Here is a 12,500-nt window from a genome sequence, read left to right as displayed (position 1 = left end):
ATTGGTTATACATTTACAAAGTGTAAGATATTTAAGTTTAATATCTCTCAAACCAGTTACAGCTTGTGTGAGGAGTGACGGCCTTCACTACTTTGGTTTTATTCAGTACTATCGGTTTATTCAGTACATTGGGTTTATTTGGTAGTGCCATGTTTGTTTATGTGTTTTACATAACGTCCCTGTGATAGAAGTGCAGTCATCCACATCACCAAGGCCCCGCTTCAGCCATCAGTGAAGATAGAAGTGCAGTCATCCACATCACCAAGGCCCCGCTTCAGCCATCAGTGAAGATATAGAGTGACAATCTTGGTTTATCTACAAGAGACATACTAGGACTACTAGGTCTGCAAACTTGCTGTTTGGAGAATGCTAGCTTGCCGTTCTATGTACTGATCCAGTTGGTGGTGTGAGGCTGGTCAGTATCTCCTGAGTACTGCCCCAAACATGTCGCCACCAGGGGCATCAGAATGGCATTTGGCAGTCATTGGACATTACAGCTGGCTTTTCACTGTGTGTTGTCTTCACATGGTTGCAGTTATTAGATTACTACATCACTGACTCGTCGTGCTGGAATGATGAGACAGGCATCCAAACTGTGACGACATGAAGCCTCTTCAGTTTACACTGCTTTCTAACTCAGCACAGAGTGTGTCTTGTAGTCTCCATGGTGACCCATTTAATAGGCAACGCCCAATAAATATCAGTCACATGCCAACATGGTGAACTGTAATGTTTCTTTCCAGAGGAAGAGTCACATAGTCACATTGGTGTAGGTGATGCTACAGATATGTTCAAGGTGTGTGTGTGTGTGTGTGTGTGTGTGTGTGTGTGTGAGAGAGAGAGAGAGAGAGAGAGAGAGGAGAGAGAGAGAGAGAGAGAGAGAGAGAGAGAGAGAGAGGAGAGAGAGAGGAGAGAGAGAGAGAGAGAGGGGAGGTAGTGTTCTTCATTAGATATTCATATCTCCCTCATCTCTCAACACTGCAGGACATACATTTCAGTTCCAGACATGCAGACATGTTCAGACTCCACTGACTGCTCCTTTGTTTCTTGTGTCCGTGTGTGTGTGTGTGTGTGTGTGTGTGTGTGTGTGTGTGTGTAAGAGAGACAGACGTTTACTTTGAAACCATGACTCAGCATCGTCTCCCTCGACACCCACACACACACACACACACACACACACACACACACACACACACACACACACACACACACACATACCCCGAGTGCTTTGGTAAAAGCTACAGATTTAAATGCGGTTGATGCTGTGCAGTATTATGTACATATTCAAAACTTTAGGGGGGAGAGAGACTTGTGTCGAAACATAACATGTATCGTCCAGAGGGTGGAGAGGAGAGGAGAGGAGAGGACGAGGGGGTATAGAGGAGTGTAGATGGGGTAGAGGAGAGGAGTGGAGTGAGTCTAGAGGAGTGTAATGGGGAGGTGTAGAGGAGAGGAGGGGAGGAGGAGGAGGAGGAGGAGGAGAAGGAGTCTTGGCTGCTTGACTCCAGAGCCCTGGCAGAACTGAATCCCTCTATTTGCCTGCCACCCCATCTGCTGCTACACAAACACACGCAGATCACAGTGTCTTCTCCCTGGAGCCGCCCCACCCTGCCTGAGCACCGTAGCCGCCCCCACCCCTCACCCCATCCCTCACACCACCCCTCACCCCACCCAGTAGGATCTTCAGCCCTAATGGCTTTTGCTCCTGCCTTTTGTCAGCTCTGTGTTTTATTTTCAACATGTATGGCTACATCCTATTTCAAAATCAGCTGGTCTTTTATTCATGTTTGCTAATGGCACAAGGAACGGCATTTGTCTTTGTCTGTCCCTCTGTTTCTCTCTTATGCCACCACCTCTTTTGTTCTTTCCTATCCTCGAGCTTTGTATGTTACTATAAACCTGAGCTAGACAAGCTGGGACGTGCAGATGTGTAAGCTTACATCATGAGGTACTACATTACCCAGAAGCCCTTGAAACCACTCCAGCACCCACTCAGCCACTTCAGACAGACTCATGTGAGTCAGGAGGCGCTGAAAGCTAGTCTGTAATTGTTTGTGAGACCAGATGTGTTCATAGCAAGTGGGCGGAGCTTCAGCCTCTGTTGCTGTCCTGCTGTTTAAGCTTTGAACTTAACTTGTTACAAAAAAACAAAGGTTTTAGGTCAGGGTACCTATCCCAGGGTACTATGCATACTGCATGACAACAGCTTACCCATCACTGTTGTACTTTACCTTGAGGTGGAAGAGAGATAGGAAAATGATAGAAGAGAGGGAGAGAGGAGAGATGGAAGAGAGAGGAGAGAGAGGTGACAGAATGCAAAAGCCAGAGAGAGAGAGAGAGAGGTACAGAGAGAGAGAGTTCTTTCCTCATTTGTCTGTGTTGCTGGCGTATGCCCAGTGAAAACTGTGTATTTAGGCTGATGGAGTTATGAATGTTCTGTCTGGCTGGAACCCAGGAAGACTTTTTAAATGTGTTATTAATGGCCAAAAGGCCTGTGTTGGTTGGTGGAGAAGCAGTTGTTTGGGTTGGATGAATGCAAGAGAAAAGGAGTCTGAAATGATAAAAAATACATGTATGGAAATGTCCATATTCAGCATTGATTTGAAATGTTTTGTCCTTTGTGCTGAGCTCCTATGAACCACTAGCGATTTTTGTTTCAGGCCTTGGAAATATTATATAATTGTTATGTTTTGAGGTACATGCTGTTGTAATTCCTCAGTAGCTTGCCATAAAGTTCCTATCTAATTATACAGTATAATTTTGTGGACATAATGTGTGAGATTATGTGGTCGTGCGTGCATTTTCTGATTGTGTGTGTCTCTTGAAACACTGACCTAACCCTTTCATCAAATGTTCCAGCCTGTATTCATCTCTCTGACATAAGGATATGATTTCAGTCAGGCTGTTGACACCTTGCTCTCATTGATATTTAGTTACATTACATTTACGACATTTAACAGATGCCCTTTTCCAGAGAGACTGAGAGAAAAGTACCTTAGTTGTCCACATAAAGTGTCCTTAGCTAATGCACGTAGGTTAAAGTCCAAAAATACCTTAGCCTAGAGTCCCACAACCGAGTGTCAGTGCTTAAACCTAGAATGGGAGCTACAGTAGAATGTTGTAAAAAATAACACAATTCAAGAGTAATTACTAAAACAGATAAACATATATGAAGTGTTTGCGACAGCTAGCTTAAATTCACTCCACTAGCTGTGTACTAGGAGGGAGAAACAGCCTTGATGCTTGGATTCCATGAGTCCTCAAAAGATGGTGTCTCAAGATGGGCCGTACGTGAATCTCCAAGGTTTTGCGGGACAGACCAGGTCCATCGCCATCAAGTAGGAGGGTGCAGGCCCATTGCCCATCAGAGATTTAAACCTGAAACCAGAAGCTACAGGAAGCAAGCACAGGGAACCGAGAAGTGGAGTGTCATTGGAAATGTAGGCGTGTTGCAGTGTTGTGGATCGGCTGCACAAGCCTGATGGTACATGGAGGGAGGCCGGCCAGGAGAGAGCTGCTGTCGTCAGGCCTGTAGATGACAAAGAGGACTCATGGAGCTCCTGGTTGACCTCCCTGGAGAGAAACCCTCTGAATGCAGAGGAGAACCCTCGCCTGTTACCTTCCATACTGTAGTTGGCATGGCTGCCTTCACACACACCGAGGGAGAGTTGGAGGAGGAGCGATGAGGAGGAGAGATGAAGGAGTAAGGAAACAGAGGGAGAACATACACAGACGTGAACAGGAAGACAGGGGAAACGGGCCTTCACACAGACGGAAAGACGGCAGATGAAAACAGGAGAGAGTGGGTGTGAGAAAACAGAGAGAGAGAGAGACACAGAGAGAGCTTTCTGAGCTGTGCTGCAGTGCTTCAGGTGTGAAACCTCTGACCCCATCTCTTTCTGCAACATCTTTTATATGTTTGACTAGATTTTTTAGGTCTTGCGCTCAGATTTCATGTCAGATGAATGAATTTAAATGTTTAGGTTAGGAAAGGTGTGCAGACTATTAAAGGGCACGCCTCTGATGTGGAGGGTAGAGTACATTGCTTTAGTTAAATAGACACCAGATGTCTTTTAAGTCCAGTTTCTATCTAAAACATGTTAAAATATGCTGCTTTTCCAGAAAGGCAACTTTCCATTGGTGTAGTGCTACTGTGTTTTATTTTTAATCAGTATTTATTTAACAACATAATTCTATTTAGTTTAGTGAACCAGTAGATAAATTTAATTCATTCATGATTCATTGTTAATCATTAGATACTAGAGCTGAATGAGCAGTTCAAAATGGACTTCAGTGTTTTTAGATAAGTGTGTGCTCAAAACACTGCCGCAGATTGGTCAAGAAAATGGTCACAATCCAGTTCTTCTTTGTTTAAATGCACTTGAAGAAATATCAGCCATATTGAAGTAATGAAAAACACACAAAACGCTGTGTGTTCAGTATAAGATGCGTTCTAGAATTGCTAATTGAGGGGTTGACTGAAAAATATGACTACCGGTATTCATGATATTAATTTGGCCAATCCTAAATAAATTCTTACTATCAGTCTCATAATCTCACATTCTCATAACCCATAAGATTCAGTGCTGATTCTTATTACATACTCAGTGTAATAAGTGAGCTTTGTGGGAGTGGAAGGGTTCGCTTTGTTGCGTGATGTTCTGTCAGTGTTTATATTTGCTAAATTATTAAACGTAACAATTTGAGCTAAGCTTTTTATATTCAAACCATTCCAGACTACTATATGTGCAATATTTAATATTTTTCATACATAATATTTGGAGAACTGTTATCATTAATCAAAATAGAATCAATTTCAAACTGAATCACAACCTTAAGATTAGAAACTGATGGAAACCCTGTATGAGTGTCATGAATGCCTGTGCATGCATGAAGAAAGTTTAGAAGATAACCTATCTGATCTATGCTACTTTGAGTCAGAATGACTTCAGCAGGAGACCTTTTCATCCAGACGCTTGAACGCACGCATGCTCGAACGCTCGCACACACGCATGCATGCTCGCTTGGGCTCCTCCCACACAGAGACTGTTAAAGCAATGCAGTAAAGGCATAAAAAGCCTGTGTGTGTGTGCACTAGCAGGCACTAGTGCATGGGAGGCCCCACACTGTAGTTTGGAGCCATGTGTCACAACTGTAACCCTCACTGACTCTCTGGATTCTCTTGATCAAGGTGGTTCTCTGATTTATCTGTCATCATGATTAAGTAGTCTGCTATAGTGTACTGATCTTTTAAGAACTCAATAAATCTGTCCTTTATTTTGGGATTATGTTTGTGATTGCAGTTTGGTTCATTCTGATCAGGTCTGTTGTATTGTTCTGATCCTGATCGCGTGAGGTGTGGGTGGTGCATGTTAGTGAATCGGAAGCACAGTGTATCACAACCAGCTGGGCAGTTTTCTTGGTTTTCAGAACTTGATTGTCCATTTATGTATCTATAATTAATGGAAATTGGCCTAATTCCATCCTACATGCATTCGTTCTGATGTCTCTATGAACCTTTAAAATTTGTTTACAAAACTTTACGTTGCAAGGATCACGTTGGGTGTTGGTACCATTAGCAAAACTCACCAGTTCACTGCCTTATAGGTTAATGGGTTCAGTAATAGATTCAAATATCTTTTGCCAAATTCTAAATGGAAGTATGACATATATTTGTCATTTTATGGCATTAAAAGCTCTACGTCTTTTTTCTCCAAATTCATTGACTGAATTAAGGAACTGATTCTGATCCCTAAATAATTTGATAGGTGGATACACGATTCATCACTTGTGCCTGAATGTGTGTTGTTCTCCAAGTTCCCCAAGTAACATTTGGTTAGTATGGGTTCAGTGTCACAAAGGTCTGGTAGTACAGCTCCAGTACGTTCTGTAGGCCCTGTCCAGAGGAGAACCAGAACCAGATCATCTGTGTGGAGGTGGAATTTGATCTCTTAGTCGTGCAGAATGAGAACAGGAAGTGCAGACCATTCTAACATCAGGGCTAATGAGTTTATGTAAATGTGGAGTGGGTTTGAAGCAGCAGTGTCACCCTTTGTCACTCTGGGCTCCTACGAGAAGACGCGTGTTCAGCCGCTGCCAATTTCTATGCTGCTTGTATTCTCTATATGCACCACTTTCAAGACATTTAGAGAGAAGTCCTTAGTGCCAAATAGAATTTAAAGCCTTCTTTTGGAATTCAATGAAGCAATGCACATTTTATTTGTTTTGGGTAAAACATTTTAATTTAGTGGATGCAGGTATGTGTATATATATATATATATATATATATATATATATATATATATATATATATATATATATATATATATATATATATATATATATATATGTATGTATATATATATATATATATATATATATATATATATATATATATATATATATATATATATATATATATAATTTAGGGATGCACCGAAAATTCGGCCACCGAAAATTTTCGGCCGAAATGGCTTAAATTTGCATTTTCGGTTTTCGGCCGAAATACTTTCATCACCGAAACAACACGGCCGAAACAATGTGCTGTGATGACGCAAGCAAAAATCGCCACCTGCACGTGCTTATTTGGATAAAGCTAGCAAAAAAGTTTTCCAGTGATGGCGCCAAGGAAAAGGACATTACACCAAAAATTATGGAACTCGTTGCCTTAGACGATCAGCCGTTCTCTGTCGTAGGGATTTCGTAGGCTAATAGAGCACATTGAGCCCCGTTATGTTTTGCCGAGCAGACGACATTTCTCAGAAGTGTGTTTACCTGAGCTGTTTAATGTTGTTGCAACTCACGTCACGTTTTTATGAGAGAATTTATATTGATCTTTCAGGCCAGTCAGTTATAATTAAATTTAACTCGTATAAAATACATATATTTATCCTCTCAGATAAAAACGGTCTGCAAGCGAGTTTAATTTAATTTAGTGGTCGGCCGTTGTCAGCGGTATCGCCGTTAACGGCCCACCACTAATTTTATTTTATAATATGCATTACTATAATGTCAGTGCAAAATAAATATTTTCAAATCAAATTTTGTAGTTGATTTATTCTTTGAATAGCAATGCCTTGATTTTAGAGAGGTTAGCCATAAATCCAATGTTACTAATAATTGGCATAATGTATTTCGATGTTTCGGTTTTCGGCTTTCGGCCTTGGTTTCCTCATTTTCGGTTTTCGGTTTCGGCTAGGAATTTTCATTTCGGTGCATCCCTAATATATAATATATTATTAGGGGTGGGACGCGATTAAAAAAACTTATCAAATTAATCGGAAGCTTTGTAATTAATTAATCGAAATTAATCGCATTTTAATCGCATTTCAGTATTTAACATGAGAAATATTAATTTAAGTTTGAATGATGAATGAATCAATGAACATAATCATAAACTTCAACATCTTGTTTATTTTTTTATTTTTCCACCAGTCTACTACACATACCGATAGATGAGTGCAGAAAACAATTCAGAACACTGGAAATTCTGACCAAAAATGTTGTTTAATTTTGGGAGTTTTGCTCAGGATATTGGAAGAATTGAAGTAAATCAGAAGATGTTTTTTTTAATACCATTTTAGATGGTATATTTTTCTTTAATTTCCCAGGCCTCTGCCACAGGCATCTCCATAGTGCCTAGTCTTCTGCCTGCTCAAAGCAAATGACTGGATCTTCCATTCATCATCTATAATATGAGCTGTCACACCAAGATAATTCTTGTTGCTAACAGAGGTCCAGTGATCCCCAGTCAGAGACACATTTGTGGCGCTCTTCACAATAACCTGTTTTACTTCATATTCCTCATCATACAGCTGCTGGATTTTCTTCGACATAATATGACGCGTCATGTATAAACGCGTGCGGAGTCGCGCGCTACGGCCACTCGCGAAAGTTTAATCCAGTCTTAATGGTCCAATGAAGGTAATTTAAAAACCAGGACATTTCCTCACTTAAAAAAAAACCCGGGACGCCCTGGACAGGATGTGAAATACGGACATGTCCCGGGAAATAAGGACGTTTGGTCACCCTATCGTACTAGGAATACATTTATCAGCTAAGTTATCATTACTGACCTGCGCGTTAGCCCCAACATGTTTTGCGTTGAGGTGGTAACGAAGGGTGGAAGTGCTCCTGTGATAAGAGAACTCCTTCCTACATAAAGTGCAAATAACACTATTTTTGTTTGTACTTCCATCTGGAAGTTTCTTATATTTAAATGTCCCATCCACCAGCGTAGCCTCTTCAGTCATCTCCATCATGCTCATCTTATTGTGCGTCCATATAATTTGTATGTCTGGAACTCGTGCACTGAGAAACATTCCACGGTGCAAAAGTGTCTCATGCGTTAAATGCGTTAAAATGCGTTAATTTTCCTGTAATTAATTAATCGAAATTAACGCGTTAAAGTCCCACCACTAATATATATATATAATTTAGCACAGATAAAAAAATTAATAATTAAAAAAACTAAATTCCTCCAGTTTTTTTTTTGAGAATGTTTGTCTAATTCTATATTTCTGTAGTTCTGGGAAATGGTTTATCCATATGTCTCCATACTGGAATTATTGTTCTTAAGTTTTTCTTATGTAGTTCCAGTTGTCAGTTGGATCTCAGTTTTCTGGTTTGATAGTTCTTTTCACATATTTTGGTCTCGGTCAGTTTTTTTCTTAAGTTTAGCATTTGGTCTGTTTCTGGTTTTCATTTTGTGTACTTTTAATGAACACACTACTTTGGCTATGGATCAGACAGAGACGCTAGTGGCTTTAAAGTGAACGCATGAAGAGAGAAATGCTCGAAATCTGTTATCCACATATCTACACATAATCACAGAGTGTCCTTGGAATCTAACACTGGCAGTGCACACACCCAGGCTTTGACAGGATTGCTGGAGGCTTTACCACTTTTGGTGAGTTCACAGTCCTGGTTCTTTCTGTTGACACAAGGAAAGTTGTTATTAATGCATGACAATGTGTTTTTAATATATTTATGACCTTTTGTGATTATGAAATCAGGCTGTGTTGCAGTTGTAGCTTATAGGTCTCTGCAGACGATCACGTTTCCCAGGCCTGGACATGGCGTCTTTCTCTTTCCAACTCTGGGAAGATCTCTTCAGAATTTTATGAGAAGGAATGTATATGGTATAAGAAATCTCTCTTTGTCTGAGGACACTGCTGTCTTTTTTATATTTAGCTAAATGTAATATTTTCCTATTTTTAGTGCATCTATAAAATTGTGTAATTTATACCATACTATTATTCTCCCTGAGTCCTTGTGCCCAGCTTTACGGAAGGAGTGGAGAATAACTTATTTAAAGATTTTAATCCAATGTCTGAGGATATTCCACATGCTAACTGAGAGTGAAGCCACAAATTACAATTACTTTGTTTAAAATTAGATGAATAAGGAAAACTTGCCAGTAAGTTCACGATATATGTATTATGATACAGGCATCACAATAAAGTCTGGTGTACAAACAATTTATTTTAAGGTAAATGTTACCAAAATGCTGTTATTATTGTTGTTGTTATTATTAATATTAATTATTAATATTACTTATTATTAATAAATACTAATAAATAAAGACCAATAACAATGGGGAGAGTACATTTAAAGAACAAAATAAAAAAAACTAAAGTAAGAAAAACAATTATTCCTTAATATTGACTCTCGCTCACTATATTATTAGAATATGTTGAAACACGTCTCAGCATTTCCCCACATGTCCACTGTAAATAGTAAAGAGGCTCACAGCTGGATGGAGCTGCTTTTCCATTGATTTTCCCTAAAGCCACTTGTTTCTTCTTTTTGAGGTGCCATCTTCTGGACATTGTAAATACTACACTTAAACGTGAATGCATCTGCCTCACACCGGTAAAGAGTACGTTCAAATGGTCATAAATATAGTGCAGCTATGACTGTGTTCATGCATCAGTAAAAATGCCTTTTGCCTTATTGATACATTGTAAACAGCCTTAGTGTTCTTATGGCATAACTTCTGCAGAGCCCAGGAGAGAGGTGCTCTGAGGGTGTGGTCAAGGTGCCTATAGGGCATGGTCCTGAGAGAGATGGGCTCTGTTCTGAGGGTGTGGTCAAGGTGCCTATAGGGCATGGTCCTGAGAGAGGGACACTGTTTTGAGCGTGTGGCCAAGCAGGTGCTTCTGAGTGGGTCTTACTGGTAGGGGTTGGAGAACTGGTCTGGCCAGCTCATTGGTGGTCTCTGTAGGGGTCTCTATTGGTCTCCAGTTGATGGAGTGTTGTATACTGGTAGGGTAGACTGTGCTGTCGTGGGTATATTTGGGATCTTCTGAGGTGAAGCTGTGTGGTTGAGTTCAATCAAAGTCCAATTGCAAAGAGAAATTCCCTGGATGAAATTAAGGGTGAAGAAGCACCAAGACTCAAGAGGGAACCACCTGTGTAGCCGTGGGTGTGTTGGTGTAGCCGTGGGTGTGTTGGTGTAGCCGTGGGTGTGTTGGTGTAGTCGTGGGTGTGTTGGTGTAGCTGTGGGTGTGTTGGTGTAGTCGTGGGTGTGTTGGTGTAGTCGTGGGTGTGTTGGTGTAACTGTGGGTGTGTTGGTGTAGCCGTGGGTGTGTTGGTGTAGCTGTGGGTGTGTTGGTGTAGTCATGGGTGTGTTGGTGTAGCCGTGGGTGTGTTGGTGTAGCTGTGGGTGTGTTGGTGTAGTCTGAGACACTGTCCTCTGTCATTGTGTAATGCCACCTGGAAACTGTGTGCATCTCCTCCTTTAAGAATTTTCCATAAGTGTTGATGAGTTTAACAATTTCATTGTTTTTTATTGTTTGTCTAGTTTGAGAGCTTGTGAGGAGGAACCATTTTCTGCCTTATGGTTCTTCGTCTTGTTGCAGGGAGCCGGGGGTATGTCGGGGAGTGGTCCAGACAGGACATAGGTGATGGGTGTGTGTGAGACACTGGTCAGTGTGGTAGGGTGGTCAGGTGATCTGAGGGGCTTTGCATCTCTTAGCTTCTGTTTTATTTCTGTTCTATCAGTTCAACAGACTCCATCTCCATAGTGGGAAGGCTGTTGCGATGTAAGCTACACTGGTGTGGAAGCAGGTGTTGGAAGGAGGATCAGGGGCATCTGAGGGAGGTCTGCCATCTACAGTGCAGTGGAGGCGTGTTCTCGAAGGGACGGGTGGTGTTGTGTGTCCTGTGTTCTACACTGGAGTGGAGGCGTGGACCTGGGGGATGTGGGTGGTGTCTGAGGCAGGCCTGTCTTATACAGCGGCAGTGTGGATAAGTGGGGATTCTCCTATTCACATTCTCGTTGTATAAGATTAGGAAAAGCCTCCTGAGATGTTAGCAGTGCAGCTCCACTCTCCTCTGCCACTCCCTCATCTCCCCTGCTCTGTTTGTTTTTGTTAAGAAGATCACAGTATCATATGACCTACGGCTGACGCTACTCTGAACAGTGCACGCGCATTAGAGCAGAGCTTCCTTAGGCACGTTAATCCACAGGTGAACCATCAGAGTGGACTCAACAGACAGCCACACACAGAGTGTTGTAGTGTGGGTAAGGGAAAAGACACTGACACGAGGTCGTCATGTGACCTCTGTAGTTCCAGAATGATGAAACCCGTTGTTGCACTGTTAACTGTGACAGGTATTCTGATTTTGTGCTTAGCTGCGCCGTTTCAGTATACAAGCTCCATTTCGACACGCACAACATCGTCTTAGTTTAACGGGCGTCTGAGTCGATCGCAGCACGCGAACGACGTCCTGTGGTGGAAATGACATAGGAGTCGTAGTTCAGATGCATGCGTGCTCACCATTCACATTTTCCATGGCCTTTGTGTTCTGCTGCGGATGAAAACGTTTGTGTGGCCGATTTATCTGAGCCGGCGGGGACGAGGCCTGGGCCTCTTCGTCCCTCCCTCCCCCGCTCTCACTCACTCGGACGGAATCATGTGTCCGGTGTCCCCGCTGCCCCCGGCCCACTATAAATACATTCCTGCAGGCTTTACTTGTCTGTTCTAGAAGCACGGCGGTGTTGCCTTCCCCGGCATTACTCCATTACATTACGCCTCCATAAATAAACGCCCTCATCACAGGAAGTGAGCGACAGAGGCGACAGAGCCTAAGGAAAATGTAAGAAACATAATAATAGTAATAATGCTGACGGGAGTGCACGTGGGAGTGGAGAGATGTTCGCCTGGTTAGGGACTTGCTGGGTCGGCCTTCTGCACTGAGGAACGGTCCATGTGTTTACAGTCCAGGAGCCACGCGGCACTTCCGGAGCGAGGGCCAACCGTGGGCCGAATGTGCTGCTAACCCAATGTACAACTGTAGGTTAATGGGGTTATATGTTGACTCTAACCACACGCTGTGTGTGTGTGTGTGTGTGTGTGTGTGTGTGTGTGTGTAGGTGTACCTGAAGGCCCCTATGATCTTGAATGGAGTGTGTGTGATCTGGAGAGGCTGGATTGACCTGCAGCGTCTGGATGGGATGGGCTGTTTGGAGTATGATGATGAAAGAGCTCAGGTAT

At 42.1% G+C, this 12,500-nt stretch overlaps 1 protein-coding gene across 4 annotated transcripts in view; it reads left to right on the top strand.

Annotated features, from left to right (window-relative positions):
- Positions 1-12,500, top strand: part of cbfb (core-binding factor subunit beta) — a 42,800-nt gene that overhangs the window by 19,280 nt on the left and 11,020 nt on the right. For all 4 annotated transcript variants that reach the window (XM_076991566.1, XM_076991559.1, XM_076991581.1 and 1 more), the window contains exon 4: positions 12,380-12,496. In XM_076991566.1, the coding sequence (XP_076847681.1) occupies positions 12,380-12,496 (117 nt within the window). The remainder of the gene's footprint in view (positions 1-12,379; positions 12,497-12,500) is intronic.

Source organism: Brachyhypopomus gauderio, chromosome 2 (genome assembly GCF_052324685.1).
Source record: "Brachyhypopomus gauderio isolate BG-103 chromosome 2, BGAUD_0.2, whole genome shotgun sequence".
Classification (NCBI taxonomy): domain Eukaryota; kingdom Metazoa; phylum Chordata; class Actinopteri; order Gymnotiformes; family Hypopomidae; genus Brachyhypopomus; species Brachyhypopomus gauderio.
Note: the sequence above shows the minus strand (reverse complement) of the source record. Positions and strands in the feature narration are given on the sequence as shown.